At 40.8% G+C, this 18,152-nt stretch overlaps 1 protein-coding gene across 8 annotated transcripts in view; it reads left to right on the forward strand.

The window, feature by feature from the left end:
- The window catches only part of PTPRM (protein tyrosine phosphatase receptor type M), an 823,739-nt gene that overhangs the window by 509,328 nt on the left and 296,259 nt on the right, over positions 1-18,152 (forward strand). For all 8 annotated transcript variants that reach the window (XM_077135947.1, XM_077135946.1, XM_077135945.1 and 5 more), the window contains exons 10-11: positions 6,637-6,838; positions 12,753-12,855. In XM_077135947.1, the coding sequence (XP_076992062.1) occupies positions 6,637-6,838; positions 12,753-12,855 (305 nt within the window). The remainder of the gene's footprint in view (positions 1-6,636; positions 6,839-12,752; positions 12,856-18,152) is intronic.

Raw genomic sequence — 18,152 nt, forward strand, 5'->3', positions numbered from 1 at the left:
GTCTCTGTATGGAGCTCTGCTTTGGCTGATGCACAACTGTGTGCTGATTTTATCCACCCCATGCTGAATCTATGACATGCACAACTTCCCACTAGGAGCCAAAGAGCCAAATCTGGTGTCTGAACAAAACTTGGCCCCCTCCCCGGAGGAGGTCCCTGTCTCCTTGGACAGACAACACACTAAGGAAATAAAACAGGAGTCCCCAAAGGGAACAGGAACCTTAGAAATATTTCCAAATAGTCATGGAAATGAATATATTTGACTATAGGCACAAACTAGAAGAGGAGTAAATTACCTGGATGAAGAAAAGATCAGTAATAAACAGCATAATATGTTTCTTGAGCGCAAGAAACAATTGGATGCTTTTTCAAGGAGAGAAGCAAAAACAGATTGAATATCATAGATGTTGTAAATGAATGCGCAAGTTCTCTCTGTACCTCTTATGAGAGGTACACCAAAGCATTAGTAATTGAGAGATAGTGCAGCTTTGTTTTGTTCCAGGAGTTGCAAAAATTTACAGAAGCGAAGCACTCTCCTGATTTGATTCTTTGCTTGCTCCTTTTTAGTCCCCTAAACTGCATCCCCAACCCTCTCAAAACTCTTTCCTTTCTGTTCACAGGTCTTTGTTCTAGCTCTAACCCTTCTCATCCCTTACCACCCCCTTGCTTCATCCATTTAATTTTATGAGTTATCATCCTAAAACGTGGGTCTCATAATTGCATGCTTCCTCAACAGCAATCTAAAAATATTTCCTTTTCTTAAATTGTAAATGTAATCCTTGCCTTTTGAAAGAATTCTGGTAAAGCACCAAAATATTCAAAATAAAATATCCTTGCTTCCCAATTTTCATTCTTCAGAGGTAATAACTGTTAAAAACTAGACGTCCATTCTTCCAAATTTTTGCAAAGCAGAGCAAACATATCAAAGACTTTTGAAAAATATTTAATCTGTGTAAGGCATTGTGAGAAGACAAAAGTATAAAAGGTCCTGGTTTACTTGTACTCAAAGTAACAGCCTTACCAGCACCTAACTATAGAAAGAATGAAGTCAGTACCAAAACCAGGCACTCACTGTTTAGTATGTGACTAGTCTGTAAAGCTGTGTTGCTTAAGCACATAATGAAGCAAAACGGTCTGGACTTGTCAACTGATTGGGGCCACTGAAGAATCAAAAATTGAAGACGCTCAAGATTCTAAGCCTGGATAACTGGCTCAATTAATCACCATTAACTGAGATAGGTAATAGTGCAGACAGATTAGAAATCAGGGGCTCTCTTAAGAAGTTTGGTTTCAATATTCATGCCCTTCCATGATTTTACCCTATTTACATTATTTCCCATTATTTTCTTCCTGAAATTTAATGATCCTTCCCTGTGGAATTTCCTTTTCTCCAAGAACAGTCTATTCTTCCACATGATCTTCCTTTGCTTATATTCTGCTGTTCCCTTGACATGCCCTACCCTATCCTCTCTCTACAGTACTGCCTATGTTTCGGTACTTCATTCATATATTGTACTTTCCTGAAGTATCCTAGATCCCTTCCCCCTTTGAAATTAGATTTAATTATCATTCCTTTGTGTTCACAGAATAAATTGCTCAGACCTCAATTAGGGATGACGTTTTATGCTGGCTAGAAGTACAGTCGACTCACACTCCCTAGAAGACATTGATCCCTTCGAGGTCAAAGAGGACATATTAATCCATTATGGTTCTCTACAAATCTCTCAGCTCAGATTTTGAGGCTTTAAGCAAAGCAGGGGAAGATAATTTTGGAGTATTTTAGGCACCTCTCCTCAACTTGGAGATCATCCAGTATAAGCAGCAGTTTACTCCATCTCATCTAAATCTAACCCTATAGCTTGCTTGCTTATCTACTTTGACTTGGAGCATCCCATTAAATTACCTGATCCGACACTGGGACATTGGTAATCTTTATAGACACTTCATTAAAGTTGCCTCAAACCTCAGCCAGTGATAGAGTGCAGATATAAAAGCAAACCCAAACTTTCTTCCTAGGCACTTCCTTCTGCTTTTCCTACGACCTAGTACTTAATAGGCACTTAAGAAACATTTGTTGAATGAACAAATGAAAAAATAATAAATGCCTGAAGGATGTGTTGCATTTGGACTGAGCCTGGAGGTATACTTTTGGTGTCTTTAAGAACTATTTCTCAGGCCAACAAATGTTTACTGGATACCAACTTGTGACAGCTAACAGAGTTATACAGTTAGATTTCTCCTATTCTTGAAGAGCATTTTTTAATAGCTGTATTCAGATTCTCTGGGGCTCTTTGGATGGGTTTGAGGGGTGTGTCTATGAACTTTCTGAAGTTTTGTGTGTACATATATGCCCAACAAAGTTGTTTGTTGGGGAATTGTTCAGGGTGAGGGAAGAGGTTTCCTAATTTTAAGGGTACGTGAGTTAGGGTATATGTGCAATTTTTAGGAATGGGAGAGAGAGGATCCATACTTTTATACCAAATTATCAAAAGGCTGTACTGAAAGAAAATTATGAACCCCTCGTCTAGCTTGTCCTGTAACATCGCGAGTACTAACCCATCAATCCCCATACAACAAATCCTTCAGTAAAGTACTTGCTTTGTAGTCTGTGCAGGTGGAGCCAAGGCCCCAACAACAGATAACAGTTGTGTTTGGGTGAGCCTATGCACACACCTGGTCTCCCCAGGAGGCTTTCTAGGAAAATAAATACTGAAGCAGCAAATATTTACTGTTAACAATGGGATTAGAAAGAAGAACAAGACATCAGCCACTCCTTAGAAAGAAGATAAATTACACAAAGCATTTGGGGTCCTTTGGAATTTTTAAATCATGATTTATGAGCAAGCAAGAGATTTTCCAGTGCCTGATATGATCTATTGTCAAATGAGCTTCATGAACACAGTAGGAAGGGTTGGTGATTGTTAGGCCAGATTTAGGAAGGCTTTAGGGGTGAGCACACCTGGGTCTATGGCTTAAAAGATGGGCCTAAACTCTCAGCAGCATCTTTGGATACATTTCCTTCCCAAAACATTTCCTTTCTCTTGTTTCTTTTGGTTTCTGTGATAGGTCTGTCTTCACACTTTCTTCCAGCTTTCCTGGCTCCTTCACTGGCTTCTCCTCCTCTAACCTGTGCTGAGTATCAGTTTCTTCAGCTCCGTACTGGCTCCCTACTTTATATTCCCTCCTGAGTGATCTCATCCATTCCTAAGACCCTCACATCATTTGAATGCTTGTCACTCCTGGACCTGTCAAAGTCATCATTTGATGCGCCCACACTTCAGCTCCCCATTCCTCCTTGGTCATTCTGTCCACCTCAGAAAGGAGCACCATCTCTTTTGTTCAGGCACAAAACATGGAATCAATCCTTGATGTCTTCCCTTTCCCAACATCGAACCCATCCTCCACTTCCTCCCATTTGTCTCTAAAATATGCCAGTTCTTCTCATTGTTTGCTGTCTTCTCTGCCCCTACCTTATACCAGCCACTGTAGTCTCTCATCTGTTCTCCACCCCTAAGCCCTGAACTGCTATGGTTTGGCCTGGTGGTCTTCCTCCAGACTGCTGCCTTTATTGCACCCCTGCCCCTGCCCTGCCCCTGTCAAATCGGCCCCCATCTGACAACCAAGGTGATCTTTTAATAAGGGAAATCAGATCATTTTATTTGACACTTGAACCCATTTGAGTACTCCCCATTGTGTGTATCCATGCTCCTTGATCTTGGGGTTCACAGCTTTGCTGGGTATAGCCCCTGTTCACTTCACAAGCCCCTCCAGGGACCAATCCGACCTCCATCGCCAGGCTCTAGCCACCCGGGCCTGCTTTCTGTTAATTAACTGTGGTCAGCGCTGCCCCACAGCTCAGCCTTCATTCCTGCGGTTCCACTGCCTGAACTGTCCATCCCCACATTCACCCTGGCTGGTTCCTTTGCAGAGTTCATATGGCTCCTCTGGGTGTGCATGGGCATATCTCCCCTCACTAGTCTTTCTCTAAGTACCCTGTTTGTTTCTTATATGGAACTTAGTGTTTTTAAATTATTAATTATTTCTTGCACATCTTCCAAGCTCCACCCCATCCACAGTCCAAGCCTGCTTCCTTTGCTCGCTACGGGGCATGGCAGAGAGTGACTGGGCAATGAGTGTCTGAATGGAATGAATGCATCAGAATGGGCTGAGAAAACAGGGAAGAGATTTCTGCATTGTGTTCCAGGCAGGGGAAGGTTTGTGAGCAAGCGGTGTCCAGAAAGTCCAGTAAGAGTTTATGGGACATGCATTTCCCAAAAACAAACAAACAAGCAGAACCTCAGCAAATGGTGCTGCAATATAACAGGGTACTCACATGGGAAAAGAATGAAATGTCACTCCTGCCATACAGCATGCAAAAAAAAAAAAAAGAGAATTTCTGGTACAGTAAGTCTTGATCCCTTGACCAGAAAAGAAGGTAACATAATGTCATAGGGTCAAGTATTCAGAAATAAATTTGGAGGAAAAGATCAAGGCCATTCTTAAAGTCGTTAAAGGGTTTGGACTTTGTCCTGTATATATTTATGTCTTGTTAAAGTTTTAAATAAGGCAATAAAATGAATAAGATTAATCTGGTCCTGGTAGGCAGTATAGGTTAGAGAGAAGTGAAAGTTTTTACAGGAATAGGAGGCTGCTGATATGGAAGGACAATCTGGGCTGGTAACAAAGGAAAGTCAGAAGGAGGGATTTTATGCACTGTCTAAGGAAGAATTTACAGCAGCCAGAGAGAGACCCAACACAGCAGGCAAGAAAGAAAATGCAGATCAAAACAGTCTTGAAAGCAGGCACATTTTAGCCAAAATGCAAAGATGGATGGGAAGCTAGTTGAGAGTTTGGTTTATCCATGTTAATTAAGAAACATACCCACATGGAAATAGCTGTTCAGTTGTAGGCAGAAATATACAGTGGTCAAAGATAGTTAGGACTGAATTTACACTCAATCAGGGCTCATCGATTGTAAATGCAGGCAGTCTGGTAGCTAAAGTGTTGAGTGGATAAAGAAATAGAAGCCTTGCTTTGTAGTTAGTCCTAGGTTAGTGCTTATTTAATTAGACTGGATGATAGTTACTAGGTTGCTTCTCTCTTTCCCCACCACACTGTACCTCTTTTAGGGCAGGTGCAAAGTCTAGACCGCCATGAGACCCCGGCGCCAGGCACAGTGTTTGGCAAATAAAAGGCGCTCAATGTTTTGAATGGGTGAATGAATGGATTAATGCACTCCAGGAAGCAGAGTTTAGATCAGGCTTCTTTGAACTGCCTTTCTCTCCTGGCTGTCAGAATGGAGGACCAAGTAAACAACTCATTGCAAAGCCCATCATGTGGCTGGACCCTCTCCTATGGCAGCTGGGTGATGGATGGGTTCTTGCCTGCCTGATGCGGTAGCCTTGTGAGGGATGCCCATTAGAGGGTTGGCAGCAGGCACCCTGCCTGAGTGTGAGGGTGCTGTGCACGGCTGGGATGATATATGCAGCAAACATTTTCTTGCCAAATTGTAGCTGATTCGATCTAAAAATTCCTTCGGAGAGGTCTTCTTAATTATAATGACATGGTATAAATATAAGAAGAAAGAATGTCAATTATTACTCTGTATAATAACAGTGTTAATGTTCATGCACATAAATTATAAGCAAGTTTACCTATTTAAAAGCAAGAAAAGTGCTCGGTTTTGCAATTTAAAACTTCTGAATAGGCCACATTTAAAAATTATGTCATTACAACCTGTAGCAGTGGGTAATCACCACTACAAGTGCATGTTCTTGAATAGTTGATGAACTAGTCCTATTGAAATTCTTTAAAAACCATTTGAAAGGGCAAATTTTAAAGACACCTATGTGACATTTATTTCCACACATTATAGGCTCTTCTAACATTCTTTGAATATCTATTATGTAGCAAACATCATGAAAGCTTCTAGAGAATCACTGTCCAATACTTATGTGTGACTGTTTGAATTTAAATCCACTTACATACAATAACATCAAAAAGAATCCTCAGTTCTGCAGTCATACTAGCCACATTTCAAGTACTCAGCAACTGCATGTGCAGAATAGAACTCAAAGCAAGTTCTCTTAAACAGCGTTGCTCTTAGGAAAAGCAACGAACATGACGTATAATGAACACTAGACTCCTAGCATCCAGAATTACCGGCACAAGACTAGGGTTTGCTTTTGGAGCAGGTATCTTGGCCCATGTTGATGAAAATGCTTTAAATCAAATTACAGTCACAAGATTAAAGATAAGGCCTTACCCTTGTCAGGTCCTTACTGGTCCTGCCTAATTGTCTATTGTGTTATTTTGTAATAAGCCAACTCTAGTGTAGTTTTACAAAATGGCATTTTGAAAGAAAACAACTTCAGTGTACTAGCTTAATCCTGAGTCACCCTGCACATCCTCATCTACTGACTTTAAGTCCCCCCTGTCTATAAACGTAATAGGTCATCACAGTTTCAGCTGAGTTCCCATGCTGCCTTGCTGGATGCAGGACTTGGAGAGTCTAAGTGAACTGGAGAGCTGATCATAGAGTGTCCGAGGAGGCATACATCGGAAGGCTTTATTGTAGAAAGGTGCAATCTTGGTCCATCTGCTGCAGATATTTTATCACATTCTTATTCTTTTGCAGATCACCTACAAAGCAGTCAGCTCCTTTGACCCAGAAATTGATTTATCCGATCAGAGTGGAAGAGTTTCAAAACTGGGAAATGAAACCCATTTCCTGTTTTTTGGGTTATATCCAGGGACCACATACTCCTTTACCATCCGAGCTAGCACCGCTAAGGGTTTTGGACCTCCAGCAACAAACCAATTCACCACCAAAATATCAGGTATGATTAAAAATTCATGAGTTTTGTCTTTTAGCTGAAAGAACATTTTTGTACTTCTTCATTTCCATTGTCAAAGTTTACCCAAAATAACAGAGCTTGCCCAAATTAATACCTCTGGGTGCCTAAATATCAACTCATAGAATTTGATGCTACAAAATACTTGTACTTTGGGAGCACAAAATCCTTATGTGCTAGAGAGTGGTAACTGTTTTAGCAGTGTGCATTAAAGGTCTTGGACAGAGGCAGAAGGTTTTATTCAGTGTACTCTCATCCCAAATTACTAAAACAGCAGAGTCGGAAAAATCTCTGTAATGAACCGTGAATGATTGAGAGCTCAGCGGAAAGTCGGCATTACACAGAGTCAGCTTCCAGAAGGATCAGCCTTCCTTGGGACCTTCACTGTTAGTTGTTCTAGGTCCTGAAGAGAGATGAGTGGCACCAGGCAATTACAGCGTCCAATTTTCCCCCCTTTACACCATCCAGCAGAAGACATAACTTGAAAAATACTTCTGGGTATGTGCAACTGTGCAGAAAATGTCTTTGTGCCTCAGTCTAGGGGAAATGAAGTTGCCATCTGGTATGGGATATGTAATAGCAATAAACACAATTCCATGGACATTTTCTTTTTCCTTTTTTTTTCTCATTTGGGAATGAGTGGGAAAGTATTTGTTTGAGTCTTGCTTTACTGTTTTAGGTGGGGATAAAGGGGATGGTGTAGGAGAGGGAAGTAACCCTTTTAATCAGCCAGGGTTACTTAATGTTTATATCTAATGTCCTATTTACCTGGTTTTTTAAAAGTCTTTGATTGGAATTGAAAGAAGGGAAATATAACTAGAGTAGTATAAGCTCTCTGCTAGATTTGAGGAAGGGAGCTTTGGGTTATTGATTTTAAGCAATTATAATGTAAGAAATAATTTTTTGTGTAGAAAGATTTTCATTTATGAAAACACACATGGCTTGAAATTTAAAATAATTTGATATTCAATATAAAGCTTTAGGTTATAGGAAAAAAATAAGTAGTTGGAAAAGAAGAAATGCTTGGGAGGTTAGAAATCACATGGATGAATAGAAGGACCCCTTCCTGGACTTAGGACCAGAAAGTTTGGTTTCTAGTTGTTATTGTTTCATGTACTTCGTTTCGAATCTTGATCAAATTAATTTACAGCTGTATGTAAGCTAAAGATGGCAATAGCTAGTGCATGAAATAGACACCAGTGTGTATAAATGAAAAACATTTTTTTTAATTTCCCCTAGGAAGCTTATATTTCAAAAACTTTTATCTTAAGAGGGGCATTATTTGAGAAAAAAATAATTCATTTTTACCATTTTTATTAGACAGGGGCTCTGATCGGTATGAGCCTGGTGCCTGTTAACCAGCCAAATCCTTATAATTCTATCCAAAAACAATGGAACTTGAGGTTTTACTTAGGTTCTGCGGGCTCATCAACAATAACTTTGATTTCTACAGTTAAAAACACAGATTATAGTAATTGAATACCATTTTCTACTTTCACAGGCCCTAGACAGGGATCTACTCTAGTCCACAAAATTTAATTCTATATTACAGGTTGGAGTTAATTTGTAATGGAATTGGAGTTCATTTTTAATGCTGGGAAAATCTGATAAAGAGAAGTGAGAAATGGCCCATGTCCTTTACATAAACCTTTTTATAGGTAGCACAATTTCAAAAGCTATCTTTGCACAAAATAATCTCTAGCTTTCTCATCAGGTACCTCTCCCTGCGGGTTGGGAAAAGACCTTAGATCCTCCTGTGTCATGGTCCCCATTAAATGATGTGCCTCGTCCAAGGCAGTGATAAAATTACCATACAGACCTGCTATTGTCTTATTGTAAAAATAATTAACAATCTAGAGAAGAAGGAATGCCATGAAATGGCCCTAGCAGTAAAATTCACACTGAGAAGAGAACTAACATTTATAAAATTATATTTGCCTGGCTCTCTCCATCTATTATCTCCTTGGCTTCCCATCATAAGCCTTGGGGGGTAGTTTCCCCGTCTTTAAAGATGAGTAAACTCAAGCTCCAGAGATAATTAATGTGCCTCAGCTGTAGGACTGGTTAAAAGAAAACAAAACAGAAAGTCAAATCCAAGTCTCTTTTACTTCAAGTCCTGTATCTTTTCCACTGTCATGCTTTCTCTGGAAGATTATAAAGTCATCTCCTACTGCAACAAGCCACTCTCAAGCCACCTTCAAATCTCTAGACAGATCTCTGATAAATGGGAAACCTTGTCCTAGGTTGAAAAACTGTAAAGTTCACCTTCATGGTTGTCCAGCCCAGCACAACCCCAAGGTCAAAGAACACACTAGACAAAAGATTATCCATGCATTTAATTAGGGGCTAAGGGACAGGAGAAAGATCTTCTCCAGTGGCAGCCAGTTGAGAGATGAAAGTCTGCACTCCACCCAAAGCCAAGAAAGGACAAGAGAGAGTAATGTCCAGAGAAGGGCGTATAAAGTTTAACAGTCTCGTGAGATTTGGTTACAATGGCGTTTCAGCAGATACTCATGAGAGTTGGTTGTTAGGGGAGGGGTCTTTCCATTCTCTGACCTTTAACATCTGTCCCAGTCATGTAGGCAGCTGTGTGACTTGCTCTCAGAATGGAAGAGGGAGCAGGGCTCAGACCCTGGGACCTCACAACCCAGCCCCACACAACAGATGACATCAACACTTCATGAACACTCTAAGAGACAACAGAGCAGAAGGAGTTCCCTCTCAAAGAGCTGCTGGCCATAGAGAGCAGGAGTCTGGGGAAAGGGGCTCTGCTGAGGTGATTCCCCTGTTTCCCTGGTTCAGGGAAAGGGTCGCCCACTTATCAGGTTGGGCTGCAGTCAGTGGGCTATTGTGTGTGATTCTGCCAGCTATGGCAGGGGGTCTGAGGAAGACAGAGAAATCTGCAAGTCTGTTACAATAAGACAGAGTGATCAGCAGATTTGGAGGATGCTTGAATGAGAGGCTATGCCCTGCATGTAAGAGTTTAGAAATGAGAGCATGCTGGTATGCTGGAGTAAGAGGCCATATCCTGACTTCCCCTGACTGGGATCTAAAGGCTTGGGGCCCCATAGATACTTTATCTGATAATGAAAAGTAGGGGGAAAAAAGTAAGAAATTTAAGAGGCGAAGAGTGGAGTGATGCTGTCTTTGTATGTGGTGTTTCCAAGATTGCCTCTTTGCTATAAGGAATTAACACTCAATTGTTTAATATTCCCTTAAATGAAACCAGTCAACCCCATTTTCGCCCTTGCCAGGAAAGACCAAATCAAGGATGTTAGCATGAAGCTAATCACACAGCCTGACCATCAGCAGTGGTCTCAAGGATTTGGTTTAATGGAAAAATGTGGCTCTGCTTATTATATTGATGATGCCATGTTAACTGGTAACGCTTTTCCAGAACTTTAAAAAAGGTCTCAGGATCATTGCTATTCTATCTTAACAGCTGTGGATAGACAATTGATCATGGTGAACTACAATACCTTGGCTGCCCTGTCAAATTCTTGAATATTGTGTGGTTGGGAAAGGCAACATGTATTCCTTTTATTGTGATGGATAAGGTACAATGTTTTCCTAAGCCACATACACCAAAGAAACCAATGGCTTTCTTGGGATTGTTGGCATATTAGAAATCTTTCGTTCCTCTCTCAGCCCAAATGTTATGTTTGGATTAGGAAAAGCTATTCCTGGAAATGGGATACCTCCCAGCAGCCTGTTTTTGAAAATAGCACATGGGCCATTGCACTGGCTCAGACTTTGTGGGGGGCGGACACAGATGTGATTTGTGAATTAAATATGGCCAGTTCTGATATTGGATTTGGGTGGGGCTTGTGGCAAAAGCAACAAGCAAAGCAGGTTCCCATCAGCTTCTGGTTTCAGGAGCTGAACTGTGGTACAGTCCCTTAGAAAAAGAATTACATGCTGCCTATAATGCCTTACTGTAAGTTGAAGGACTAACTGAGAAATGCCCTATGAAATTAAGACCAGCCATCCCCATACAGACGTGGGTGCATGCTTATCTGCTACAGCACGGCATTTTCAACAACAGCCCCTTAAGTGCAGAAATGCATGATATCCTGAGACCAGTTTCTAGTGTGGCAGAACAGCACTTGCCCCTGCCTGCTGATCCTCCCTCCCCAGGTGGCCGTCCCTGTACCCATGGTGGGCGGATGTGGCCATATACCCAAGTCTGCCTGGTATACTGCTGGGTCAGCACACAGGAAGCCTGCCACCAGGATGGCAATAGCTGTGTAGCCCAATACTGACGATATATGGTGGGAAACTGGGACCGTGCAAAGCATGGGCTGAATTAAGGGCTCTATGGTTGGTCATTGTCCATGAACCAGGAGATGCATTAACTATTTGTGCTGACAGTTAGTTGGGCAGGGTGCCAGGGCCTGGCAGTGTGGATGCCCACATGGAAGCAAGAATGATGGCCATGATCCCGGCCTATGCAGGGTGGGGAATCCTAGGTCCCTGGGGTATTGGGGCCACCCCAAAATCTAAGTGTTAGACCACAGCTTATACACAAAATGCCCAAAGTTGTATATGTAACAAACCCAGGACCCCCATACCCCAAAGTACAGTATGTATGACTCTGTGAATACTTATGCCCAAGCTAATGGTGTATATGACTCCAGAAAACTCCCTGCAATTGCAGGGGGAAAAGTGATATCTGTCTACTAATGGAAATTTAATGTGCATTCTTTTTTGTCCTTAGCGTTGTAGCAGATACCTTCCTGCAATAGGCTTCTGTGGTAACCTAGGTGTGCAATAGAACTCAATGCTGAGTGTGCCCTAAACTACCACTGTCAGGTGTCACCAGCCTCCCTTGGACTGTGGCCCCTGTGAATTAGACTGCGTAGAATATCCTGCTGGCCTGGCAGAATTCACCCATTCAGAAAAGTCTGGAAGAGAAGCTTCTCATTTAGGACTGAATTCACAGGTCTCATCACTTATCAGTGGCATGACTCAGTCCCCTTCCTTGGCCATAACAGCGTCATTTTGCAGAGTTGTTATGTCTGTGTAGGGGATGCCTTAGGTACTGTCGGCTCTTACACTGTTCACGATGCAATGTCTGTCCTATGTTCCACAAAGTCTGCTGTGTGGGACCCGGTTATGAGGACCCAGGGCCCAGGCCCCACCCCTCCCCCATTTTGAGAGCAATTCACACAGCCACCTGCATGACTGGGACAGACGTTAAAGGTCAGGGAATGTAAAGCTCACCTCACCTGATAAGCAGAACTCAGGAGAGTCTGCTGAAATGCCATTGTAACCAAATCTTGAGAGACTGTGCAGGCCTTTCCCCCGACTCGCCTTTCCATTGTCCTCTTGTCTTTGGGTGGAGAGCAGACTTGCATCTCCCAACCAGCCGCCATTGGGGAAGATCTTCCTCCTGTCTCTTAGCCCCTAATTAAACTCACGGGTAATCTTCTATCTAGTGTGCTCTTTGGTCTCAGGGTTGTACTGGGCTGGAACATGGCCCCACTGATGATTTCTTAAACATGTGTTTAGAGTGGACACTGGACTGAAGGATATCACACACGCAGAAAAGTGCACCAATGATCAGCACACACATCAACAAATTTTCTCAAGCTGACCAGACCCATTTAGCCAGACCCCGAATTGAGAAACAGTATAACTAGCACCTTAGAACCTCCCCCTATTCCTTCTCCCAGTGTAAACTCAGGATCAAAGAGGCCAATATAGACGTGTGTTAGCAGAGGTCCCTGACCTCGTCCAGGGGTGGAGACACAACTAAAGCTTTTCAATGGTCTCTCCATAGCTGCCATTTAAACTAATGCACTGAGCTCTTAGTGGTTTTTGTCAAAGAAAGTAGAAAACAAAACTGAAAAGATAAACCATAACTAATGAGTCTTCCATCCTGTGCCTTTTCCCCCAGCACCCTCCATGCCAGCTTATGAATTTGAGACACCTTTGAATCAAACTGATAATACGGTGACAGTCCTGCTGAAGCCAGCGCACAGCCGAGGCGCCCCGGTCAGGTATGGAACAAGGGGCGATGGGGGAGCACATCAATTAATTTCTCAAACGTGTTTTTTTAAGAATTTGCCACCAGCCTCAGTCAGCCTGTAAACCCATACCTCTGTTAGCCCTAATTAAAAGAAAGGGCTGAGGAGAAATGAAAGTACTTTGATGCAGGGTGTTCACTGATTTGTTTAAAGAGCTCAATTAGGATGCAAGTGGGTTGTTCTTTGCAGATAAGGAAGAAAGGGACTGTCCCTTGAGTGCCTGGCTCCCCTTCTGAAAGGGAATTGCTTGTTGCTGTTTAGAAATCCAACGGCAGATCATATGTTCATCCCCATTCTCTAAATAGACATTTGTTTTTCGTTTACCTGGGGTTTTAAGTCAGTTAACTTTTAGTTAATGGGCTGATTTCTCAATTGAATATATGGGATGCAATTGTTTTATAGAAAGAAACAGATTATTGTAAGAGTGCTGTGAAGTCTTTATTTGAACGATAGAAGTTTATTACCAACATCTAGGCCAGATTTTTCATTCCGCAATGATTTGTATAGATAAGAAATTACAAAGTGTAACTTCTACAGTGAGTGAATAAAATAAATTTATTCTTCCCAGGAAGGTGCAAAGGAATGCCTGAGTAACTCTTGACTATGAACTTGTCATAAGCTCATTAATCTTTATAAATGAAATTTCTACTTGTTTCAGAGGGAATTTAGATCTTTTACCTGCGAATTATCAGAACAGATTCCCTTCAAAATAGTCTATTACTTTGAATAGCTTACTCCAAGGAAACATTTACATTCACATTTAAGACCATGATGGGTTTGTTTCATGTTCCTTTGTAGAATTTTATCTCATTAACCTTTTGAATCCTGGCTGTGTTTGATCACATTTTCACGCTGGTACCATAGGCAATCAGTGGGATTTCTTTCTACTTAAATTATATAAAGTTTCAGTTCATAAAATGAAAACTTAAAATAGCATCCATTGATAGTGAAGTGAGTTGCAGAAGGAATCACAGAAAACTATCTTTGAAAAATCTACAAAATTTTATGAAATAATTTTTTTAGTTTATTCTGTTGAATAAACTCAGCTCATGTACGCAATTTAGGCTCACTGTTCAGGAGTACAGTTTGTGATAGCACTATGAAAAATGCAAAAGTGCTATTCCAAATTTCTGTTGATGATACTGATTGCAACAGGACACCACCAGCCCCTCAGTTCCTTTGGGGGAGCCGCTTATGGGTTAAGAGTGTCCCGACTGGCCCACACCCCCTTCCTGTGCTTTAGATGTCTGACCACGACTCAAGAGTACCATGTCTGTGGGCCAGGCTTTTTTCACTCTAGAAAGCTGAATTATTATTAAACAAAAATTGAAGTTTTAATCATGGCCTTGACAGCATCCTTTTTTTTTTTTTTTCCTGACCAACTCAGCCCTAATGGGTTGTTAGGACAAGAGTCAGCGTTTTGCTGCCAAGGAATCATGATCAAATTAAAGGATTTAAGAGGTCACAGAGTTTCAATCCCTCCAAACTGAGGAGAGCTGAAACCCTAACCCTTACCACCAACACAGTCAGTGATTCCCTGTGCAATGCTATTATCATATAAACTCCCTCTACCCCCTTTCTGCTTTTGGTGCATCTTACCTCCAAACGCTTTCAGTCAGATTTCCACCCCCGTCTTTGTATAGGGCTTTCTAAGTCCTAATTCTCAAGTGGCATTGCTCTGGGAAGCTAAGTTAGTCCTCTTCCCACCCCCTTCACCCCCATCCCTTATCTGTCATGTAGAAGTTGCATTCTGAACTATTGTTCATTTTTTTTCTATCATCTATCTTGCTAAGGCATTATTTTTTTCTTCTCCACTTATACACATTTCCAATTGTTTTGGAGATAGAGGGCCTCTAGTAAATTATTCATTATAGATGTCCTTGGACTTTCTGTTATTATGTGTATACAAATACAAATTCAAGTGCTTGTCAAAATGTCCAAAATGCCTAGCTTTCATTGTGATCTTACATCATCTCATCAGGCCCTCGCCTCTAGGTAAGCTATCATTTCAGATTATGGGCTCACACCCTTTTTTATAATCATTGTAACCCCCTTTTTCCAAGTTCACACCACCCGGCTTTGATTGAAGACCATCTAGTTATTGGCTCAGCTCGCCTTTAAGGTGTCAGGGTCACTCTTGAGTTCTGCCTCTATTATGCTTTCCTCCATGTTCACATCTGGAGGTCAGTAAGCTGACTAGCTGTACTCATAGCCCACATCACTGCAAGTGAGTGTCCACGATGTGGGATGAAGATTAGTCCACATGGGACACACTGCAGTAGGCATTACAGGAAGACCTTCTCCAGGTAGCACTTTTGCTGGAATGATGCCAGTGCTACATGGGCAAATTTCCTTGGCAAAAATTTGAGAAAGGAAATAATCTTAACCTCACCTGCTAAAAAAGAATTCTTTTTTTTTTTCCATGAAAGTGAATGTTCTTTTACAGGGATTTGTTATATTGTGCGACATAATGGGACTGATTATCTATTGAGTAGGTGGAAGATCAATATATCTAGAAAGACTAATTTGGGAAAAAAATGCCCATAATATCCTCAAAACTAAATGGAGTATGTTAAAATTTCAAGATTTCGTATAATGTTTAGAGAAATAAGAACTCTGATTAGGGAATCAGAGATACCTAAAACATGTAAGCCATACTGTAGATTACAACATTTGAACACATCTGGAAATTTGCAAAATGCACATGTAATCAAACTGCAATACAAGAAAGTGTTTCCCAAATGATAAGATAAATACTAGAAGAAAGAGTAGAAATGAAAGTGAACATCTGTTTGCTCTCCTAGATTTTGCACATTATTATGTATTAAAAAAAAATACATTCATTGTGTGATTTTCAAGACCCATTCTTTCAATTGATTTGATTTTTCTTTAATCCATATTCATTGCTGTTGAAAATTCAGTCATACTTTGTTTATGCACTTCACTAAGCAAGGTGGTTATGTATTGATTCACCACAAACACTCAGCTTGGTTAATGCAAATTCTTGAAATTGCACTAAACCCTCCATCTAAATGATTGTTGCCTTTCTATTGATCAGCACATCAGTTCTGACATATAAAATTATTTAAATCCTGAGATGGCTAGGAAGAACACAAATTCCATCATTCCAACCAGCAAATGAGCATCTGGGTCAGAATTCTAATGCCTGTTCATGGATTCAATTTTTTTCTTAACAAGGCAGGGAAATTTTTCTTTTTCTCATTCAGAATCCCCTGATTTCTCTTCTCCTCCCCACTGTTCATTCCATGCAGTTACAGCCCAACAAAGTAAACCCTCAATGTTTGATAGTGATAGTGTGCCCTTAATAAAGAATGATTTTTACACAAACTTTTGTGCTTTACTTGTACTAACAAAAATGCTTTCTGTAGTTTTACTTTTGTTATCTATGTTGTGCAATATCCCTCATCAATGATCTTTTATACCTTCTAATTGTCTACAGCTTGAGACATGATCACATGGCCATGCTTTAGGTGATGCTCTTTTGAAATGACTAATTTTGTTCTTTAGGCATTGTTATTTTCTTTGCTCATAAATGGACTGGAGCGATCACTCTTCTTAGTCAAAACTCCGTGCTTGCATGTGTTAGCTTAACTTTCTGGTATTCATGTCTGTGAAATTCAGGAGAAACTCGTAAGTGGAGAAAACACCTATCACAGTTGTCTATTCATGGGAATTGGGAGGTGGACAGTAATTGCTTCAAGAACCCAAACATTAGAACTGAAGTCCTAGACATGTGAATATAATTTTAATTTAATTCTAGTAAAGGCAACTCCTATTATTTTAATGCTTGCTGTTGCTTTCTTCATCATTGGTAACTTATTATACTGTGGTTAATCTCCATATCAAATGCTTCCTTAATAGTTACATTTAAAAATCAATGTGGGAGGGTGGGCAATAGTAGCTCAGTGGCAGGGTCCTCATCTGCTGTGCTGGAGACCTGGGTTAGATTCCCAGAGCCTACCCGTGCAAAGAAAAAAGCAAGGTGGGAATAGATATATTGAGCAACAGGTTGCTCAAAAAGCAACCTGTTTTTGAGAACCATGTTTTAAAACATTTTTAAAAAATATTTTAAACAACAAGATATTTTGGGTTTTAATAAGTTTCCTATGATAGAAATTACAGTTGTTGAAGTACAATTGACTGTGGTTTCGAAGTTGGATGTTTTGAACTGTGAATAGGGATTTTAAAAATATATTTGAAATCAGCAGCAACTCATTTGTCTCCATTTCTGTGAGTCCAGGGAAAGAGTCCTGGTGATACCTAGCACGGTAATTTGTTGTCAATCATATTGATAGCATCATCTTTCTTAAAAGCACAACCGGTCATATCACTTCTCTGCTTAAAGTTTTCAATCAAGAAGTGAAATTTCTTAGGACAGCTTTTGGTGCCTGTTCTGGTTTTTTTAAATGGGGATTTACTCAGTTACAAATTTACAGTTCTAAAGCTGTGAAAATGTCCCAATTAAAGCAAGTCTATAAAGTGTCCACATTAAGGCACCAACAAGAGGTTACCTTCACTCAAGAAAGGCCAACGAAGTTCAGGGTTTCTCTCTCAACTGGAAGGGCACATGGCGACATCTGCTAGCTTTCTCTCCAGGCTTGTTTCATGAAGCTACCTCAGGTGCATATTCCTTCTTCATCTCCAAAGGTCTCTGGCTCTGTGGGCTCTCATGGTTCTCATGACTCTCCCTTGGTGCTCTTTGTAGCTCTGAAGCTTTTCTTTTTAATTCTTCCTCTTTTAAAGGATTCCAGTACAATAATCGAGACCCATCTGGAATTGGTGGAGGCACATCTCCCTCTAATCAATACCCACAATTGGGTATGTCACATCTCCATGGAGATAAACTAATCAAAACTCCAACGTAAAGTGCTGAATAGAGATTCAAAGAAAAGCTCTTCCACATGCTGGGATCAGGATTAAACTTGGCTTTTCTAGGATATATATTCCTTTTAAGCCAGCTCATTGCCTTTTGCCATATTTGCCCTACCTTCTTCTTAGACCTTGTTTCTTATCCCTGCACCCCACTCCCAGACATGGAGCTTTTCATTTCATCAACACCATTTTCTATAGTTCCTTGGTCATAAAATTCTCTTCTTCATACAAGGAGCCTTGGAGCTTTCTGTCACTTCTGCCAGGAACTTGGCACCCTCTCTCTCCCTGAGGAGCCCCCTTCATTCTGCAAAGCTGAGTGCAGATGTCACCCCTCTCTACATCCATCCTGCTTTGGGGGTACCACTAGCCCTCATTCA

The sequence above is a fragment of the Tamandua tetradactyla genome, chromosome 18 (assembly GCF_023851605.1).
Source record: "Tamandua tetradactyla isolate mTamTet1 chromosome 18, mTamTet1.pri, whole genome shotgun sequence".
NCBI classification, from domain to species: Eukaryota; Metazoa; Chordata; class Mammalia; order Pilosa; family Myrmecophagidae; genus Tamandua; species Tamandua tetradactyla.